General features: G+C 33.3%; 3 protein-coding genes across 5 annotated transcripts; 1 reads left to right on the top strand and 2 right to left on the bottom strand.

Annotated features, from left to right (window-relative positions):
- Positions 1–239: 239 nt before the first annotated feature.
- On the bottom strand, positions 240–7031 carry LOC140957749 (uncharacterized). Its single transcript, XM_073415125.1, has 2 exons — positions 6592–7031; positions 240–1768 (listed from the first exon to the last, which is right to left on the bottom strand). The coding sequence occupies exons 1-2, from the start codon at positions 6831–6833 to the stop codon at positions 382–384; spliced, it is 1629 nt and encodes a 542-aa protein (XP_073271226.1). The 5' UTR covers positions 6834–7031; the 3' UTR covers positions 240–381.
- Positions 7032–8324: 1293 nt separating this feature from the next.
- LOC140956522 (GPN-loop GTPase 3-like) lies at positions 8325–13065 on the top strand. Of its 3 annotated transcripts, none has more exons than XM_073413290.1 (10): positions 8325–8376; positions 8895–9134; positions 9319–9427; positions 9496–9577; positions 9730–9815; positions 11252–11355; positions 11436–11566; positions 11649–11742; positions 12105–12160; positions 12824–13065. In XM_073413290.1, the coding sequence occupies exons 2-10, from the start codon at positions 9090–9092 to the stop codon at positions 12915–12917; spliced, it is 801 nt and encodes a 266-aa protein (XP_073269391.1). In that variant the 5' UTR covers positions 8325–8376; positions 8895–9089; the 3' UTR covers positions 12918–13065. The 3 variants fall into 3 exon arrangements, 2 of the variants coding, with proteins under 2 accessions (XP_073269391.1, XP_073269392.1); XR_012171485.1 differs by lacking the exon at positions 8325–8376 and adding an exon at positions 11899–11984 and having other exon boundaries at positions 8385–9134; positions 12114–12160; positions 12824–12890; XM_073413291.1 differs by lacking the exon at positions 8325–8376 and having other exon boundaries at positions 8385–9134; positions 12105–12164; positions 12831–13065.
- A 239-nt stretch (positions 13066–13304) lies between these two features.
- LOC140957777 (large ribosomal subunit protein uL18-like) lies at positions 13305–16543 on the bottom strand. Its single transcript, XM_073415158.1, has 9 exons — positions 16446–16543; positions 15808–15877; positions 15630–15721; positions 15055–15181; positions 14891–14970; positions 14633–14749; positions 14167–14301; positions 13860–14029; positions 13305–13650 (listed from the first exon to the last, which is right to left on the bottom strand). The coding sequence occupies exons 1-9, from the start codon at positions 16446–16448 to the stop codon at positions 13539–13541; spliced, it is 906 nt and encodes a 301-aa protein (XP_073271259.1). The 5' UTR covers positions 16449–16543; the 3' UTR covers positions 13305–13538.
- Positions 16544–17315: the final 772 nt, after the last annotated feature.

Raw genomic sequence — 17315 nt, 5'->3', positions numbered from 1 at the left:
AATTCATATTCAATCGCCACCAAACATGTTATGTAACATGTTTGTCACATACACGATACATCCTTGTATGAGAACTTATTCACGTACCATTTGACTACTTGAAAAGACCATCACAAACACTTCAATAAGAACGCCAATTCGGGACTTGCACCGAAAACTTCAACCTTCTGTAACCTCACATTCAATCATGTTTATTGACAACTGTTTCTCCACCATCATTGGCGATAACATTTTCCATTTCAGAGAAGCTCATTGTGCAATTTTCTTATTGATCAACAAGATGTAATAATTACATGTATATGCTAGAGGCGAGATGGAGGTATGTGCAGTCCATATATATTCCATCATATATAAAGAAAAGTTATAGTGTACCATTAGCTGTTAGAACAACCACCGTGGAGACGAATGGACTGCACTTTGCCTTGGCCTGTTTAGTTGCTCCAAATTGTTCCGCTTCTTCATTATTGAAGAAACCGTTGGGCTAAAGTACTCGTTGCTTCTCTGAGAAGTTGTCCCTTGAGAATAAACATGCCTTCCTTGCATAAAGCTCCTATGCTTTTCCAGCATTGCACCACAGGCAACTAAATTTTTCGGCATTGGCCCCCATCGGTTGTAGTTGACACAACTTTGGCTCCTCCCTACTCCATAAAACATTCCCTCTCTAGGACTGGTATAGTTACGGCTTTCAGCCGTTTCGGCAGAGTACATGGTCGTTTCTCCTTCGCTGCTGTATTCATTTGGTGCTTCTGGAATCTCAATGGGCGAAGAACTTGATTGGATATCACTATGGGCAGCCCCGTTGACTGACCCTGTTGATTCAGCGTTTACCATGGGGCTGGATGGTCCTACATCATGAAGCCGTTGTCCTTCGGGTGGTAGCTGAGATAAGTTTTTGGCATAATTTTGATCACAGTTGGCCAGCACTTTTCTAGATGGTTGAGGTGACAGTGAAGCTTTAGCAGTTCTAGGTGGAAAATTGATGTCCAAAAGCTGAATCTGAGTGACATCCTTTTTCTTCACTGGGAACGAAGTTAGCATTGGGGACTCGTAAATAGCTGGAGTTGGAATCCCATGGATATGAGTTGCAACTTGTGGATCACCAGTCAAAGTCCCATCTTCCAATATGTTGACAACAGCAGAACTTGGTCCAGGTTGCTCCATAGGTTTAGATATCACGTTTGAGGATGTTGGTGTCCCCGTGTTTTCACCTTCAGTTGCCTTAAAAACTCGTCGCATTGTGAATGATGCACAAGAATGCTCACTTTTCTGACCAGTAGACATCAACCGTATCAAAGGTAACTTAGGTTTGCTAAGTTCATCAAAGTTACCTTCCCAGTGCTGGTTTAACCAATCACAGATGATCGGGATAGGAATACCGAATTGCATGGGCGCATCTTTCTTCCATGATGAAGTTGAAGAAGTTGAAGTAGAAGAGGATTTAGTGTTTGGTGATGTTGCAAGCTTCATAGGATCACAAACCATGAAAGCGAGATTTCCATGAATATCAAAACCAGCTGAGCCTGCACTCCAAGTCACTCCATCGGTTGACAGCTTTATCAGATTGTCTGTAGCTATAACCACCTTTCCTTCACCCACAGCCAACTCCTGTTTCTCCGTATATCCTAAAAGATAAACCACGCTTCCAAGTTCCAAATTTGGCTTTGAACAAGTTTTCAAGTAGTGAGGCTGTGCTTGTGTGTTTGACTCTCCATCTAGGGCATCAAGCCCTACAATTGTCAGATCAAGAACAGAGCTCGTAATAAAGAATCTGGAAAAATAAAAAAATTTTAGGACATGCACCGGTTATCAGAAAATGAGTTTATGGTCCTTTTTTAAATAAAAAAACATATCCAATCACACATTGAGAAGCCAGGGAAATTCACTTATGTGTGACTAGACCCTAGAAAAGCATGATTTATATCACAGGATTGTCAATCAAGGTAAAAAATAATCCAAGGAGCTGTTCCTCGATTTACAGTTCCAAAAAATCAATTAAAACCATGTCCTGAGACATTCCAAATACACAGAATCCGACATACCTTTTGGAGCCAAAAAAGGAATTGGAGTAAAATATGATGTTTACTGGTGAACAGGCCATTAGAGTATAAATGGCACCATATGATCTTGTTTGCAAATTCCATAAGGGGAAAAGTGAAGCTAGTGACTTGGTTTAAAGCTAGAGGCCATTCTTAGACATGACAGTCCCAGGATTCATCCTCCCCACCACAACTAATCACTAATGATATAAAATACTTCACACCAACTGTTACTTTCAATAATACTAGGAATGATCACGTGCATCGCACGTGGGTGATTAATAATGAAATATATACTAACAAGATTTAAATAATTTTTAAAATCGTTTAAATAACATCTTGTTTATGAGTATTTATTGATCTAAATATATCAAAAGACAATACATAAAAATACATCATAATGATAAATCAAATATATTCACTTATTTATATAACATTTTTCAATTTGCATGATTATAACATAATGATAGCTCTCTCCAATTAACAAAGATAATTTTCATCCAAATATCATTCACAATGGAAAACAATAAAAATAAAATTAAGAGAATAGTAAATTTTTCTAAAATCAAAATCACAATCTAACATACATATAAATATACCACTTTCATTTGTGAATTTCCTTATTTGTCCTTATTCATTTATTTAATTTAATTTAAGTTAGCAAACAAATTAATAGGTTATCTTAAAAGTTTTTTTTGCAATTCATTGTCCATCTTAAATGAATTTGGACATTAATACAAATTCTTCTTTCTTTCCTAACTTTTATGCCAAAAAAATTATTTAATTAAATTTTCTTGTTAATTTAAATTAGCAAAATAAATTAATATGTTTTATTACACATCAACTCAAATATTTTAAACTGTATAGTAGCTCAATCATCATGATTCGATCGATGTATCCAACAAGGACAATTATTGCACTCCAACAATATCAATAATTACACTAATTGCAATATATGAGAATTGATCTCATGACTTTGACTCTTATATATACCGATTGTAGGATCATGCATTTGCCGCTTTACCAAAGGTTATAACTAGGGTAACGATGCAACATTAACTAAAATCTTTTAAAATCGTAAAACAATTCAAACGTCACATTTCGATTGTTATACCTTACATAAACAATTATTGCACCTAACAAATATGATATAATTGTTATTTTACATTCTAGAAATCATTTTTCTAAATCAAATTTATTCTCACTAATCAAATAATTTCATCGAACACAAAGTAGTTTTAATTACTAATAATAACTTAAACACAAATATTAATTGTTAGGGTGACCACTATATGTCCTCACCTATGCTTCATTAAATTGCAATCATAATAATAATGCACAATGAATTGGTAAACATAACTTAGTTAATTTATTAAGTGAGTAATATTAAATAACAATTTTGTTATTTTGAAATGTGAAAAATAGCTTATATATATATAAACTCATCATATATAATGCTAAATTAATTAATATGTAGAAAAGAGAAAAAATTATTTTTTATGTATGTAATTTCATCATATACAATTAGAAATTAATTAATATGATGAAAAGAACAAACAGTATAACAAATAATATATTATATATGATGATTTCGTAATAGAATAATGTTAATATAATCATATTTTGTATTATGTTTAGAACGCAATTGAAAATTGATAACAAAATATATAATAATAGAAACTTTAATTTTAAAAACAATTTTTATCTAAAATATTATCATAATACATAATGAATCATAAGTGAAATCACTAAATTGTTGAGTAACTATTTATTTAATTATTACTTAAATCAATTTATTGGAATTTGTCAAAAATTTAGCATTTCTTATCATCTACATAAAAATATCAAGAGCATCATAAATTCATTGATATTAATTTAAAAATTTAATTTAAATACATAAAAAAATTTTAAGTTCCAAAAAAAATTATTTTATAGTTATATCTGAAATATTAAACATTTTATTAGAAGTTTTTTTCTTATCAGCTATATAAAAATATCAAGAGTTTCACAAATTTATAGACATTAATTAGTAAAAATAACTTAAATTAAATATATAAAATTTATAAAAAATAATATAACATGTTTATAATATTATAAAAAAATTGAAAAATATAGTTGAAGAACTCACAAATTTTATTAGTTATATTTTAAAAATTAAAGCGAGTTACACCCATATATATGGTACAAGGTTTTCTACCCCGCAATGAGATATACAAGTAGTAAAACCACAATTAAAAAATAATTCATTAAAAAAATAATTTGAGAAAAGTATTGCAAAATTGCAATCACAGAATAATTTTACGTTAAAAAAATATTCTTACAAATAATCTTTAACATATTTCAATATCTACAAAATATACGATGCTTCTTAGTTCATATTTTAAAATCAATTTGTTATAAAAGTGACTTATTTATATGTAAAATAAAAGAAAAGATAAGATATAAATATTAAATATTCACTAGCAACCATGAAGAAATACACTAATTTTAGTAACAAATTTTAGCAGCAACAAAGAAAAATCATGGGTAAATTGATAAATTCAACATGCATTAATATCCAAAGGCATTTAAGATAGACAATAAATTATAAAAGAATCCATTAAAAAATTATTGATTTAATTTGCTAAATTAAATGAATAAAGGTATATTAAAACATTCACAATTAGAAGTGATATATTTATATGTATGTTAGATGTTAGATTTTACTAAGAAATGTAAATAAATAATTTTTCTGGCCTAAAATTTAAAAAAGAAATAGGAATGTGTATTAATGTCTAAATCCATTTAAGATGGACAATGAATTACAAAAAAACTCCTAAAAAAACATATTAATTTAATTTGTTAATTTAAATTAACAAGAAAATTTAATTAAATAATTTTTTTGGCATAAAAGTTAGGAAAGAAAGAAGAATTTGTATTAATGTCCAAATTCATTTAAGATGGACAATGAATTGCAAAAAAAACTTTTAAGATAACCTATTAATTTGTTTGCTAACTTAAATTAAATAAAATAAATGAACAAGGACAAATAAGGAAATTCACAAATGAAAGTGGTATATTAATATGTAAAATATGCTAGATTTGAAGTTTTGTCATGATAAATATACAAGCTGTTACATGATTCTTAATTTTCCATATGTTGACATAGTTTGTAGAAGACAACCTTAGATGCATAGGCAACGATTCAATGCTGAATCGGCTAATGCTGGTAAAAAAAATTCCTGTTGTTTTCATCATGTACTGATTTTTATTTTAAAACACAAGAATTTCGACATAGTCAATTGTAAGTTAAAAAAGTATCACATTTATGAGAGATGCAACTATGCGTGTCCGCCACGAAATAGAAATTCCAGCAGTAATTTCAGTTTGGGCTGTACTTCCAAATCTAATTCGTTAATGATCAAAAGTTCAAAGCACATCATCGATGAAGCTTCATCTCTCTCAACCACCAATAAAGAAATATATGTTGTTGTGGTGGTAACATAGGACAACCATAACCAACAAGAAATGAACGAAGGCTAGCCAACCACCTTCCTAGTGAGATTAGCCCAATTTCTACTGAAGAATGGTGGATTTAAGAGTGGACACTTCTCTGGTTGATATAATTTAAATTTCGTTGAAATTTCAACTTACCTGGGAGAATAACTGTTTCTTTCTCCATAGAAAACTTTTGTAACATTTGGAATACACCTCTTAGACTGGTCACACCTCAAGATTCAGGGTGGGATGATTAAGAGACCATGGGTTATAGCAATATTAGCAACTGTAACAAGCCTAGAACACATGGTGAGAGACATAGCACAACCATATGTGTAATTGGGTCTAGGACTCTAGGCCCCCAATTTCCAGAGCCATGTTAGAATTTAGGTTCCGCCCAACTCGAAAAGCCAGATCAGAGACCTACAAAGGGTGAAGCTATTCCAGCACCTACCTCCTCGTTTCTAAGAATTGTGCCAACATGCTTTTGTTTTCACAATCATCCATTTAATAAAAAAAAATTAAATAAAGTTACCCAGGAACTGAGTAGTTAAATTCATGTGTCTTTTTTTGATATTTTAAGTTGAAAAAAGGAAATTTACGTGTTTGGTACACCTGTATCACACACTCACGAATCTACTCAAGTTCATAACTACATCGGAGAACTGAATATCAATTAACTCGACAGTTAACTGGTGAGTTCATTATCAGTACATTTCCCGTTAAAAAAAAAGGCGTTCTTCCCACTTAAAATTGACACTTTTTTGCCAATAATAACAGTTGAATTCACCGCGATAATAATTCAAGCAACTATCTTCATTTAAACCTAAAAGGCCAGATTCTACAAGATCCAAAATCAACTTCAGGCTCCCAACAATTGACACAAACACAAAAAAATTCATTTACCCATCAAAATTTAGTGACTCTTGAAACTTCCCCAGATTTCATCAACCATCTCTCGCAAACATCAAACAACATAAATCCCTCACAAGGCACACATAGAGCACATGCATTCATCTCTAGCTCAACACAGACCCAAAGCCAAAAAGAAGGAACGAAAACGACATTCTAAACTGACCTGTGAGGAAAAAGGCTAGCGGCAAATCCATTCTGGAGCCTAATGTCGGCGGTCTCCGCAGCGGCGACGGAGGGGAGATTAGAGTGGGTGGTGAGAAGCAGATTCCGGTGGATCAAGAATCCGGTGCCTCCTCCGTGGATTCTTGCCATTGCCATCGCCTTGCCGGAGAAAATAGCAGCCTTCATTCTCTCCGACTTGCCACCTCCGCTGCAGAAACACCAGGAATCCCCTAAAACCCTCATTCTGTATTATAATCCGCAGATTTTAGGAGATGAGACAGGCCAAAATTGTTAGATCCAAAACGTGGAGCAGGAAATGGAAGCTCATTTCCAGTTAACTTTTCTCTCACCTTGAAAATGTACTTAGCAGTGAGCCATAACTAAAGAACAGCTGGGAAAGAACACATCTTTATCATTCAAAAAACCCGAGACCGGACTTGTAACTGAGCGTTCTCACCCGTCAGATTAGTTGGCCGTTCGGGTTCGATCCCTCCCCTGTTGTAATCAAAAGAAAAACCCAAAAAAAAAAAAACTAAAAACAGATCTTTATAAATAAGCATAAACATATACTAATATTTGGAGTGAGTGATCTTCCACCGATCCATTTGATCTGACATCCACAGGTTTTCCTCAGTAATTTCAATGTCAACAAAAATAAAGATTGAATCTTTAATTCAAAACAATTGTTTTATCCATCATTTTGCACATATATTATACATATATATATCATGTCATTTTAATCTAGCATGAATATTATTTTCTAAATACCTCGTTATATTCAAATTAAAAAAATAACTTGTATGATTTGGAAGGAAATTGGACAAAAGGGTAAGAATGGGCATGGCCGCATGTTCTATGCATCCAAGTGTATGATTATAATGATTGGAGTTAGGAACAAGCTGGACCAGGCGATCATGTGATTGTAATATCAAGTCCTCTTTTTTGTGCATACACCATGTGACCAAAAAAAATAATTATTTATTACTTATATATAATATGATTTTGATTCTTCCATTTGTAATTCTCAATGGACATTTATCTATGTAGAAATAGCACTTTTAAATCTTTATGGTAAAGATGACTGATGTTGTTTTTTTTAACCAATTTTTTCAGCATAAAAATGAAAATCAATCTTGTCAATATTTACAATAATAAATAATATTTTTGACTTACGACATAATTATCTTCACTGTAACAGTAAATGCTTGAACCAAATATTTCCGATTACATAATTTTCTCCGTCGTGCATACACCAACGATATTCCATTTCATCCTATGTCCCATATAAAAATTTCAATGTCCATTTTCACATGCATCTCCACCGCAAAAAGCAGAGAACGTCACGATTCTTCGGCAATAGCCACCACTAGCTAGCAGGCTAACCCGTCGTCTTGACGAAAACCCACTTTATCCACATTGAAAAGCAATGCTGTGAAAGGTGTCAGGGTAGATCCGCCTAGAAAACACTTTTATGCCGAGTAAACTAAGGATATAACAATGAATTTGAACGTTCTATGAGCAAGAATCTGATACTAATTAGAGTTGGTGTCTCAGTATGTGTGGGTGAGAAATTAGGCCCTAAGGATGCCTAAAATATGTGGGCCGGACAGTGGAATTTTAATAAGTTCAAATTTTTTAATTTCGTTAAAGTTAGTGAGAATTTATTTTTGGGCTAGTTTGAGTAGTAGCACTACTTATGGCCCAATTTGAGCCTATATATTCCATTTTTTTCGGGTGGTTTTGCAAAAAGGTACCGTTTTCTTCTGTGGGATACACGAAAACCTAGGTTGGTTGTGTTGCCTCTTTCGTTCTTCCCTTTTCTAAAAATTTAATCGAAGATTCTTCTTTTTTGTAGTAAAAATGATACATCTGCATCTTTTGAGTTAAATATGAGTTGAAGAATCAGGAAAAATGGAATACCCTTAGTTTTGGGATGTGCTATGTTGAATATTTTTTTTTTTTTGTAAATGACTGGTAAAATTCGCGTTGTTCTTGTCTTGATTATAAATGATAGTTGTACTGTATAAAAAGTTTTAAGCTTTTTTGTATCTTGATAATTATGTTTACGGGTAAACGGAATGTTTTGTGAGCTTATTCACTTTCAGAAAATAATTTCATTCAAGTTTAACTGAAAAGATTTCGGGAGTGGGTGGACTACTAAACCATCACATGTGAAAGATAGTACCGTTTTCTGTTCTTATGGTCTGCTCTGGTTACTTAGCTTCTTAGAGTGAAAATGAATTAATTATTAGTGTCTTTTCATCCGTTACTTATTTTTCTTTGCTTGTTTTATTGGTCACTCAGGTGGTGTAGTAATGTTCAATTTTGGCGAACATGATTTATGGGCTTCATTGATGCAGTGAGCTTGTTTTTTGGGGCTGCTATTTGGGTTGCTACATACGCAGTCGTTGTTGTGTTTGATATCTTCAAATACTCCATTTCCACTTCTTTGTAAAGTTCTTCCGAAATATATAGCAGGGAACCAAAGAAGACGTCGCCATGGGCTATGCACAATTAGTTATTGGCCCTGCTGGGAGTGGAAAGGTTATTATTTATTGAATCTTGTACATTAAATGTTCTCAAAACGTCATTATATTGATTCCAATTTCCAACCTGATTTTTCCCGCAAGAAAGATGTATAAGAGAGTCTTTGAAAATAAAGTTGACAGTCCTGATACGAGTTAATGCCTTTAAGAAGGATTAGACACTGATTAATGGCATTATGCAGTCTACTTATTGTTCTAGCTTGCACCAACATTGTGAAACTGTTGGCCGCTCTGTGCATGTTGTAAACTTAGATCCTGCTGCTCAGAACTTTGACTATCCTGTAGCCATGGGTAAGCACTCTGCATTATGATTAGCCTTTCCTTTCTTTGGACTCTAATATGGGAGTTTTTATTTGTAGATATTAGGGAACTCATTTCTCTGGAGGATGTGATGGAGGATCTCGGATTGGGTCCAAATGGTGGCCTTATTTACTGCATGGAGTATCCTGTCATCACCCAACTTGTCTCCTTTGCATTTAATTTTTTATGTTATATTTTTTGTTTTATAGCCATCAAACTCAAATCGCTACGATTAGAATCTTGATCTTCCATTATTTTACTGCAATATGTGGGGCCTTAATATTTACATCCAGGCACCTTGAAGAAAATTTAGATGATTGGCTGACAGAAGAGTTAGATAATTACTTGGATGATGACTATCTAGTTTTTGACTGCCCAGGTTACGCATAATATGATATTCTAGTCTCCTCCGTATTATCTGTCCTGAAGTATTTCATTACTAAAAATATAATATTTTTATCAAATTAGTTTAAATTATTTATGAATTGTGTGGGACATGGAAGTATTTCCTGGGATAAATTTGTTCCTAATCTTTTTGATTGAGAAATTCATCTTGGCAAAATATTGAAGTAGTTTCCTCACATGTCGCCATCCGAAGAAGTGGAATAAGTTGTAAAAAAGGAACATATGTACGGAATGCATTTAAGTATCACACTTGACATAGCTTGTTTGGAATACCATTGTATTTGCGCTACCAGCTGCATTGTTTGCCATCATTTACTCTTTTCTATACAGAGTTATATCAGAAAGAAAATTCTGTTATTATTTTTTACCAATCATCTTTCTTTTGAGTTGGTTTCGCAGCCTTCGCAAAATAGTTTACCCATTTGAAGTATGTGAATCTTTTCTTCTGAAGGAATCATCACTCCATTCATTTCAAATTGACTTGATTTTCGCTGTTCTGCATTTCATTTTCTTTCTGGCAGAAACCAGTGTCGACGTCTTGGCAGCAATACTTACCAATACAATGTCTTGATAGTCATTTATCAAAAATATTAACATGTGGTGGTTGAAATGCTATTAAGTTCAAATCCCTTAGGTTCCTTGACATAGCCCTTCAGAATCTCAGATTTTGTAATTGCTGCTGGGTGCTCTCTTGATCCTATTGAAAGCAGACTATGATTTCCAATTCTGTACTTAATTGACATTCTTTCTATGTTCTTTCCCTTCATTAGTATGAGAAAATTTTGATTAAATTTCTGACTTGTAATGTAGTTAATTCACTAAAATATTTCAAAATGATAATGGGAAATCATTTATTATCAGGGGTGTCAATCGGGTCGGGTGGGTCGCATTTCGGGTCAACCCGTGATTTTTTCCCCCAACCCGAACACGAACCTATCTAACCCGACTCAACCCGTCTAACCCGAATTTTATTTATTATTTGTATTTTTTAAAATAAATTAATGAAAAAAATTCGAAAAAATAAAAAAATAATAAAAATATTTTAATTTAAACACATAATAACAAAATTTTCGATTTAAATTTGAAAGTTTAATGGTAGAAAATTAAAAGTATATTTACTAAATCAAATAAACAATTGTTAAAAAAATAAAAAAAATACAAATAAATATTAAATGATNGGTAATATTTTCAAAAAAAAAAAGTTTTCGGGTCAACCCGAGACCCAACTCGACCCAACACAAAACCCGTCTAACCTGGCACCGACCCGAACCGAAAAACCCCAACCCGAACCTATTTTTTTCGTGTTGGGTCGTGTCGGGTTCGTGTTGCATTTTGCCACCCCTAAATCAGTAAACATCTATATGACCTGACTCTATGTATGCCGATCTTTTAAGTGTTCTTATATAACAGGTCAGATAGAGCTCTTCTCCCATGTTCCTGTGCTGAAGAACTTTGTGGAGCATTTAAGACGAAAAAATTTCAATATATGTGTTGTATACTTACTCGATTCTCAGGTATTTACGTTTGTAATTTAACCCATCTACTGCCACGCCTGTCCACTTATGCAGACTGAAATTCTGTGTTTTATCATTAGTTTATTACGGATGTAACCAAGTTTATAAGTGGTTGCATGACTTCACTTTCTGCCATGGTTCAACTGGAGCTACCTCATGTCAATATTCTCTCCAAAATGGACCTTGTGACAAACAAGAGAGATATTGAAAAGTCAGTGCTCTTTTACGTTATAAAGAACTCTTTTTCATATTATTTTGTCTTTGAATTTTTGCCATGATTTTGTTTCCTTTAGTTATTTGAACCCAGAACCACAGACACTGCTGGCAGAGTTAAACCAGCGCATGGCTCCACAGTTTGGAAAGCTTAACAAATCTTTAATCGACTTGGTAAGTTTGAGCATGTCTCAATTTATGTGTTGATCTCCATTCTAAAAAATCTTTTAAATTTGAAAAGGATATGATCCCTTTCTTAATCAACAATATATCCTCTGTTTCGTCCAAGAAATAAAAATGGTTCCGGTGTTGAATGAAAGAAATGATTAGGTAATTAAACGTGGTCTTGAAGATAGTGACTTCTGATGGTGCCATTGCAATTTCTGTTAGTATATTTTGTCTGTCAGTGTATGCATGTCTATAAAACATATTTGTATATTTCTATGTTTTTGCATGAGTATCAATGCATATTGTCCCCATAAGTAATTATCCAACTCCATTTATTCTTAATAATCGCTTCTACTTCCTTGGATCAGGTTGATCAGTATAGTATGGTGAGCTTTTTTCCCCTTGACCTGAGAAAAGAAAGCAGGTATGTTGCCAACTTTTCCTGCATTGTTGATAGGAATTTTCAAATTTAAAATGAGGTTTTGTGTTATGACTAACTTAATCATGATAAAGATACCAAATCTTGATTCTCTCTCACCTCTTTCAAACTATATTATTAGTAGTTGCCTCAAGTCCTCAACTTGTAATCGTATAAGTTGACATGAATGAAGGTTGAATTTCTATGGGATATATCAAAAATTTATTCTACTTTTTTGTGTCCTTTTTTGTCTCTTGTTTGCTTCATAAGCAAAAGAGGCCTTAATTGAGGACATTTTTTTTAACAAAGGCTTGCATAATCAATTCTAGCTCATCTAAAACATAAATCCAAATTGTCGCTCTTTATCACTTGGAACTCATTTTTTTGCTCATTCATGATCTGCTCCTTAAGACCTATAGTTCTACATATTTAGTCTCCTTTTGCCAATCTCCTCATTTCCGTCTTCATTGGCTGGGGAAGCTTTAAACACGAGGATAAACCTGGTTAAGTTTTGCGCATTTGTGTGTAAAAATCTTAGCAGCGTGTCTGTATGATTGAAGCTTCTCCCATATACATTTTAATGGTAAACCCAGAGAGGCGAAGGGAAGAGACTTCTAGGCCTCTGAGTTATAGCTAATGGAAACATTAATATCCCCTCATTTTGTGCAGTATTCAGTACATATTATCCCAAATCGACAACTGCATTCAGTATGGAGAAGATGCAGATGTGAAGGTTAAGGATTTTGACCCTGATGATGATTGAAGCTTTCCATGTTTCTTTGCTTTCAACGACAAGTCATTGAAATTGTTCAATCAGATATGATGTATATCGTTTTTGTTCCTTCGAAACAAATGGTGTTTCTTAGTTGGCTGCGTACTTCAGTTTATATCAAGAAAATATTTCGTTTTCATGTGTAAACCTTTGTTAACCAAAATTCCCATTTGTAAAAATGCATCTGAGGAGAATAATTGCAAGGTTGATTTCCTTACTGCCTAAATAGCATTGCTTTTTATTTAACAAGTTTCAAGTGGATAATAAAACCTGACCGGTCATTTAAAGGAAAAAATCCATCCAACCACAAATTAGGCTTTGATATTTAAATAAATAAGCTAGACTAAAGTGCCATCAATATCATTTAGCCAAACAGCGTTTCTTTCAAATCTAAAACCATTAATATAGCTGATTCAAAATTCATAACAAGGGAAAACGACATCGATCACTTCCACAAGTAGTACTGTGTCCAAAAACCATAACGAAACCGCCAAATCTCCTTACATATCAGAAACAAAGAAAGCCCCTGTGCAGGGTGTGCTGAAAGCATAAATTTATGGTGGTGCTGAAGGCAGATAAATTTATGGGGTCTTAAACTGCAGGGTGTGCTGTTCACTCGTCATCATCCTCATCTTCGTCATTTCCTGCTGCAGCATTAAGAGCATTCAACCTCTGGACCAGCTTCTCCCTCCTCTCCTCATAAGTTAGCTTCTTAAGGTTGAATCTGTAGAAGTGATTCCAAAACACAAATTGCAAGTGAGAAAATAGTTTGAGTTAGTTAAAATAAAGACTGATTTATTGATTAGACGATTTCTCGACCACAATTACTTGAGCATATAGCATGAAGCAAATGACAACCATTTATCACAGCATGCCCTAGACTCTAGGGAATAAGATAGGAAATAATCTGATCAGATAGCGAGATCGCCATACCTCTTGTGCGTCTTTGGGGGTTGTTTTTCAGATTTCTTCTTTGTGGGATCAGCACGAATGGCAGCATGAACCTTCTTGTACATCTCCTCCATGTTCTCTGACTCAATACCCTTTTTAATAAACCTGCTAAAGTGAGATTGGTACTTCTCGGGCTCATCTTCCATCAAATTCTGCACAGTTCAAGGTTGTAAAAAAAAATTAAAGCACTAGCAGAACAAGAAATTGTTACTGTATCATGACCAACCAAAAAGTTAAAAAAGGCAAGCCATGTGTTAAAACACAGCAAATATCTCTAGTTAAAACTTACATTCATATAGGAAGCAACATGACCGCCATAGATGTATTTCCTATGCACTTCAGGGTCAAGCTGCTTGCTGCTCTTGTCAAATCCAGCAAACCTTTTATCACTGTGAGGGATATCAAGTCCACCATCCAGAGCTCCCTGTGAAGAGATGAAGGAGCAGAGTCGACACTAAAGCTTAACTATTAAATAAAAAGATTTATTCCAAACTACTCCTCGTCTGTAAGGGGCACCATGGTACTTGTAAATAACTTTGAGTAAATGAGCAGCTTAAATTCATTTTACAATGTATTTGCATCGAGCTTGAGAGGTTCTCTCAAGAAAAGCCTCAAAACCCGATTATCAAAGGAGGTAGGCATGAAGAAAATCCCAAAAAACCAGAAACAGTAAAGATCCAAACAAAACGTATATATAAATATAAAAAAAAAATCAAACTGCCCAGAAAATGGCCATAATCTAAATGCCTAAATACCTTGAGGGCACCAAAAACACGATTTCCAGTGGTAGTCCGTAAAAGTCCAACGTCAAGGAGCGCACGGAAAGGCCTTCTGCTTTCTGCTGGTTCAACGGAATAATCCTCTCCAGTGGCCTGAAAAGATTATTTGCCATCGACAAACATCCAAAACACTAATCACATGGAAAAACCTCATACCAATCGGGTGTACGACAATGATTAATGATATAACATCCGCAAAAAATAAATAAGATATGTAGAGAATAGATCGATAACCTCAACGTTTCCTTCATAATCCTCGTCCATTTCAAGTTTTTTCAGAACTCTACGAGCCAGCAGGAGTCCAGTACAGTAAGCTAGATCAAATTCAAAACACTATACATCAGACACTATTTATAAGCAAGTGTAAAATATCCGGAAAATAATTCACTAAAAAATACCAGCAGCATAATTGGTGAGGCCGACTTCAAGTCCATAGTTAGGCAACTCATGGGAATAAGCAGCAGCAAGGATGTGGTCACCAGCAATGCTTGCAGATACAACTTGGGCAATTATATCTTTATTGGTCTAAGAGTGAATTAAGGATATACTATGCAAAGATTTATATATACATATGCCCACCAGAACACACAAATTCCACATCAAAAACTCAACAAAAATGAACTTCTAAACTATTCAAGCCACGCTCATTAAGATGGTTATCATACACAGATTTAAAATACCATGTGATCCACTGCCTATGACACCCCTTAGTATGGTTATCATACACAGATTTAAAATACCATGTGATCCACTGCCTATGACAGCCCTTAGTTCACTTCAAAAAGAATTTCCAAGATTAAAAAATAGAGTTAAAAATTAGAATTTTAAACAAATATACAATTTGGGGAATATAGGTACCGACATTTGTGCATCCAAGGTGATTGGGACCCAAAGCAAAATATCAAATGCTTCAATTGATTTAAAAAAAACAAATTATTTCACATTAATGACAAATGAGGGCGTGTCAGGATACAAATCGCACTACAAAGCGATATTTCGGAGTGTTGTACTTATTCTTGTCCTGGTTGATCAGTCGAATCCTTGCCCGGTAGTCAGTCTTTCCCTCTAAAATAAAAATAATTATTATTTCAAAGTCATCAAGCTACTGACTTAATATGAAAGCAGTACATAAAACATTGTCAGTTACTCACGCCTCCTTCTCTTGAATTTAACTTGGAACCGTTTGAAGTAGGCTCTCGACTTTTGCGCCTTGACAAAGACCTGTAAATAGATCATGAAATGTTAAAATTTTGCAATAGAGTAAACATATAGATGGACTACTAACATAAACTCCACCCAAACTCACATTAAACTATAAGTAGAAAAAGTAAAATCATGTTTAAGAAGAACAAAAGTTATATTTTTCAACACAAAAAATATCAAATGACGACCCAAAAACATACGCCATACACGTCATATCAACCTGAGAACTCAACCAAACGTTACCAAAATCCATCCCATCGCACTCGCAAGATACAAATCGGAGAAAATTTCAAATTTAAAAATAAAATAAACGAAAACCACATATACTCGGCCATTACTTCATTAAAACATTGAGATATACAAGCAAAAACACATCAAAAATCAACAAAACAATTTTTCGATCCAAACTCAGTTGAAATCTAGGTAAGGAACCAAAACGAGCTTTCAGTAACATTTTTCCTTTCAAAATCTAAGCACAAACACATAACGTTATGAAGAGAAACATCCCATCACAATTATTGAACAAAAGAACAGCAAAATTTAAACATCGGCAGCCTCATTTCAAAACTCAAAATTCAAATCTCACCATTGTCGACTGTTTTTCGCTAAGCTGCAGCCTGCAGACCAGAGGACGTAACAAAGATTAATGTTTGCGGCAACCCTTAAATAGAAGTAAAACCCTAGTGAAATTCTGGGCTGAATTATACGAACATTCCATCTTGGTTTGGGCTTATTTGTGAGCCCATATTGTTGAATTAGAATATATTGAAACTGGGCTCACTTTGCTTCCACGAACATAACAAGTGGATATGTATTTAACGATTGAAAGCGTTATTTACTCCTTCTCTATTCAATCTTTTGACATTTTCATAGTTTATTTAAATTTTGTACAAAGGTTGAAAATATTAGCTTTGTAGTACAAATTTAAATATATCCATATTTTATGGCATTTTTTTCTCAATATCTATAACTTCTTATACGTGTTCAAAACATCCAATGAAAATAGATGTCACATCATGAAATATATATGATTAAAATTAAAGTTTGAAATATATATGATTAAAATTAAAGTTTGACAAACATAATATCAAAATCATAAATAAAGAAGGCAAAAACTTGTGTGAGACGGTCTCACATATCGTATTTTGTAAGACAGATCTCTTATTTTGGTCATCTATGAAAAATATTATTTTTTATGCTAAGAGTATTATTTTTTATTGTGAATATAAGTAGGATTGACCCTTCTCACAAATAAAAATTCGTAAGACGTCTCACACGAGAACTACTCAATAAAGAAAGAAATATATATAACTTAAAATACAGTTTTCTTTAAATAAATATTGTTGTTACTTTAGCATTATGTTTTAGGTTAGTTTGAAAATTTAAATAAATTATAAGAAATTAAGATTATTATTCTTGTTGAAACATGATGACATAACTTTCAAATTTTACATCT

Source organism: Primulina huaijiensis, chromosome 14 (genome assembly GCF_012295235.1).
Source record: "Primulina huaijiensis isolate GDHJ02 chromosome 14, ASM1229523v2, whole genome shotgun sequence".
Taxonomy (NCBI): domain Eukaryota; kingdom Viridiplantae; phylum Streptophyta; class Magnoliopsida; order Lamiales; family Gesneriaceae; genus Primulina; species Primulina huaijiensis.
Note: the sequence above shows the minus strand (reverse complement) of the source record. Positions and strands in the feature narration are given on the sequence as shown.

What these genes read in the sequence shown, in the direction of transcription:
- LOC140957749 (XM_073415125.1), bottom strand. Translation starts at nt 6,833, where the DNA reads ATGAGGGTTTTAGGGGATTCCTGGTGTTTCTGCAGCGGAGGTGGCAAG. An exon ending in GCTAGCCTTTTTCCTCACAG is followed by an intron (nt 1,769 to 6,591) that starts GTCAGTTTAGAA and finishes TTATTTTTCCAG; the next exon opens with ATTCTTTATTACGAGCTCTG.
- LOC140957777 (XM_073415158.1), bottom strand. An exon ending in TAAATTCAAGAGAAGGAGGC is followed by an intron (nt 15,722 to 15,807) that starts GTGAGTAACTGA and finishes TTTTTATTTTAG; the next exon opens with AGGGAAAGACTGACTACCGG. An exon ending in CCTCACCAATTATGCTGCTG is followed by an intron (nt 14,971 to 15,054) that starts GTATTTTTTAGT and finishes AATTTGATCTAG; the next exon opens with CTTACTGTACTGGACTCCTG.
- LOC140956522 (XM_073413290.1), top strand. Translation starts at nt 9,090, where the DNA reads ATGGGCTATGCACAATTAGTTATTGGCCCTGCTGGGAGTGGAAAG. An exon ending in TCTAGTTTTTGACTGCCCAG is followed by an intron (nt 9,816 to 11,251) that starts GTTACGCATAAT and finishes CTTATATAACAG; the next exon opens with GTCAGATAGAGCTCTTCTCC. An exon ending in TATACTTACTCGATTCTCAG is followed by an intron (nt 11,356 to 11,435) that starts GTATTTACGTTT and finishes TTTTATCATTAG; the next exon opens with TTTATTACGGATGTAACCAA.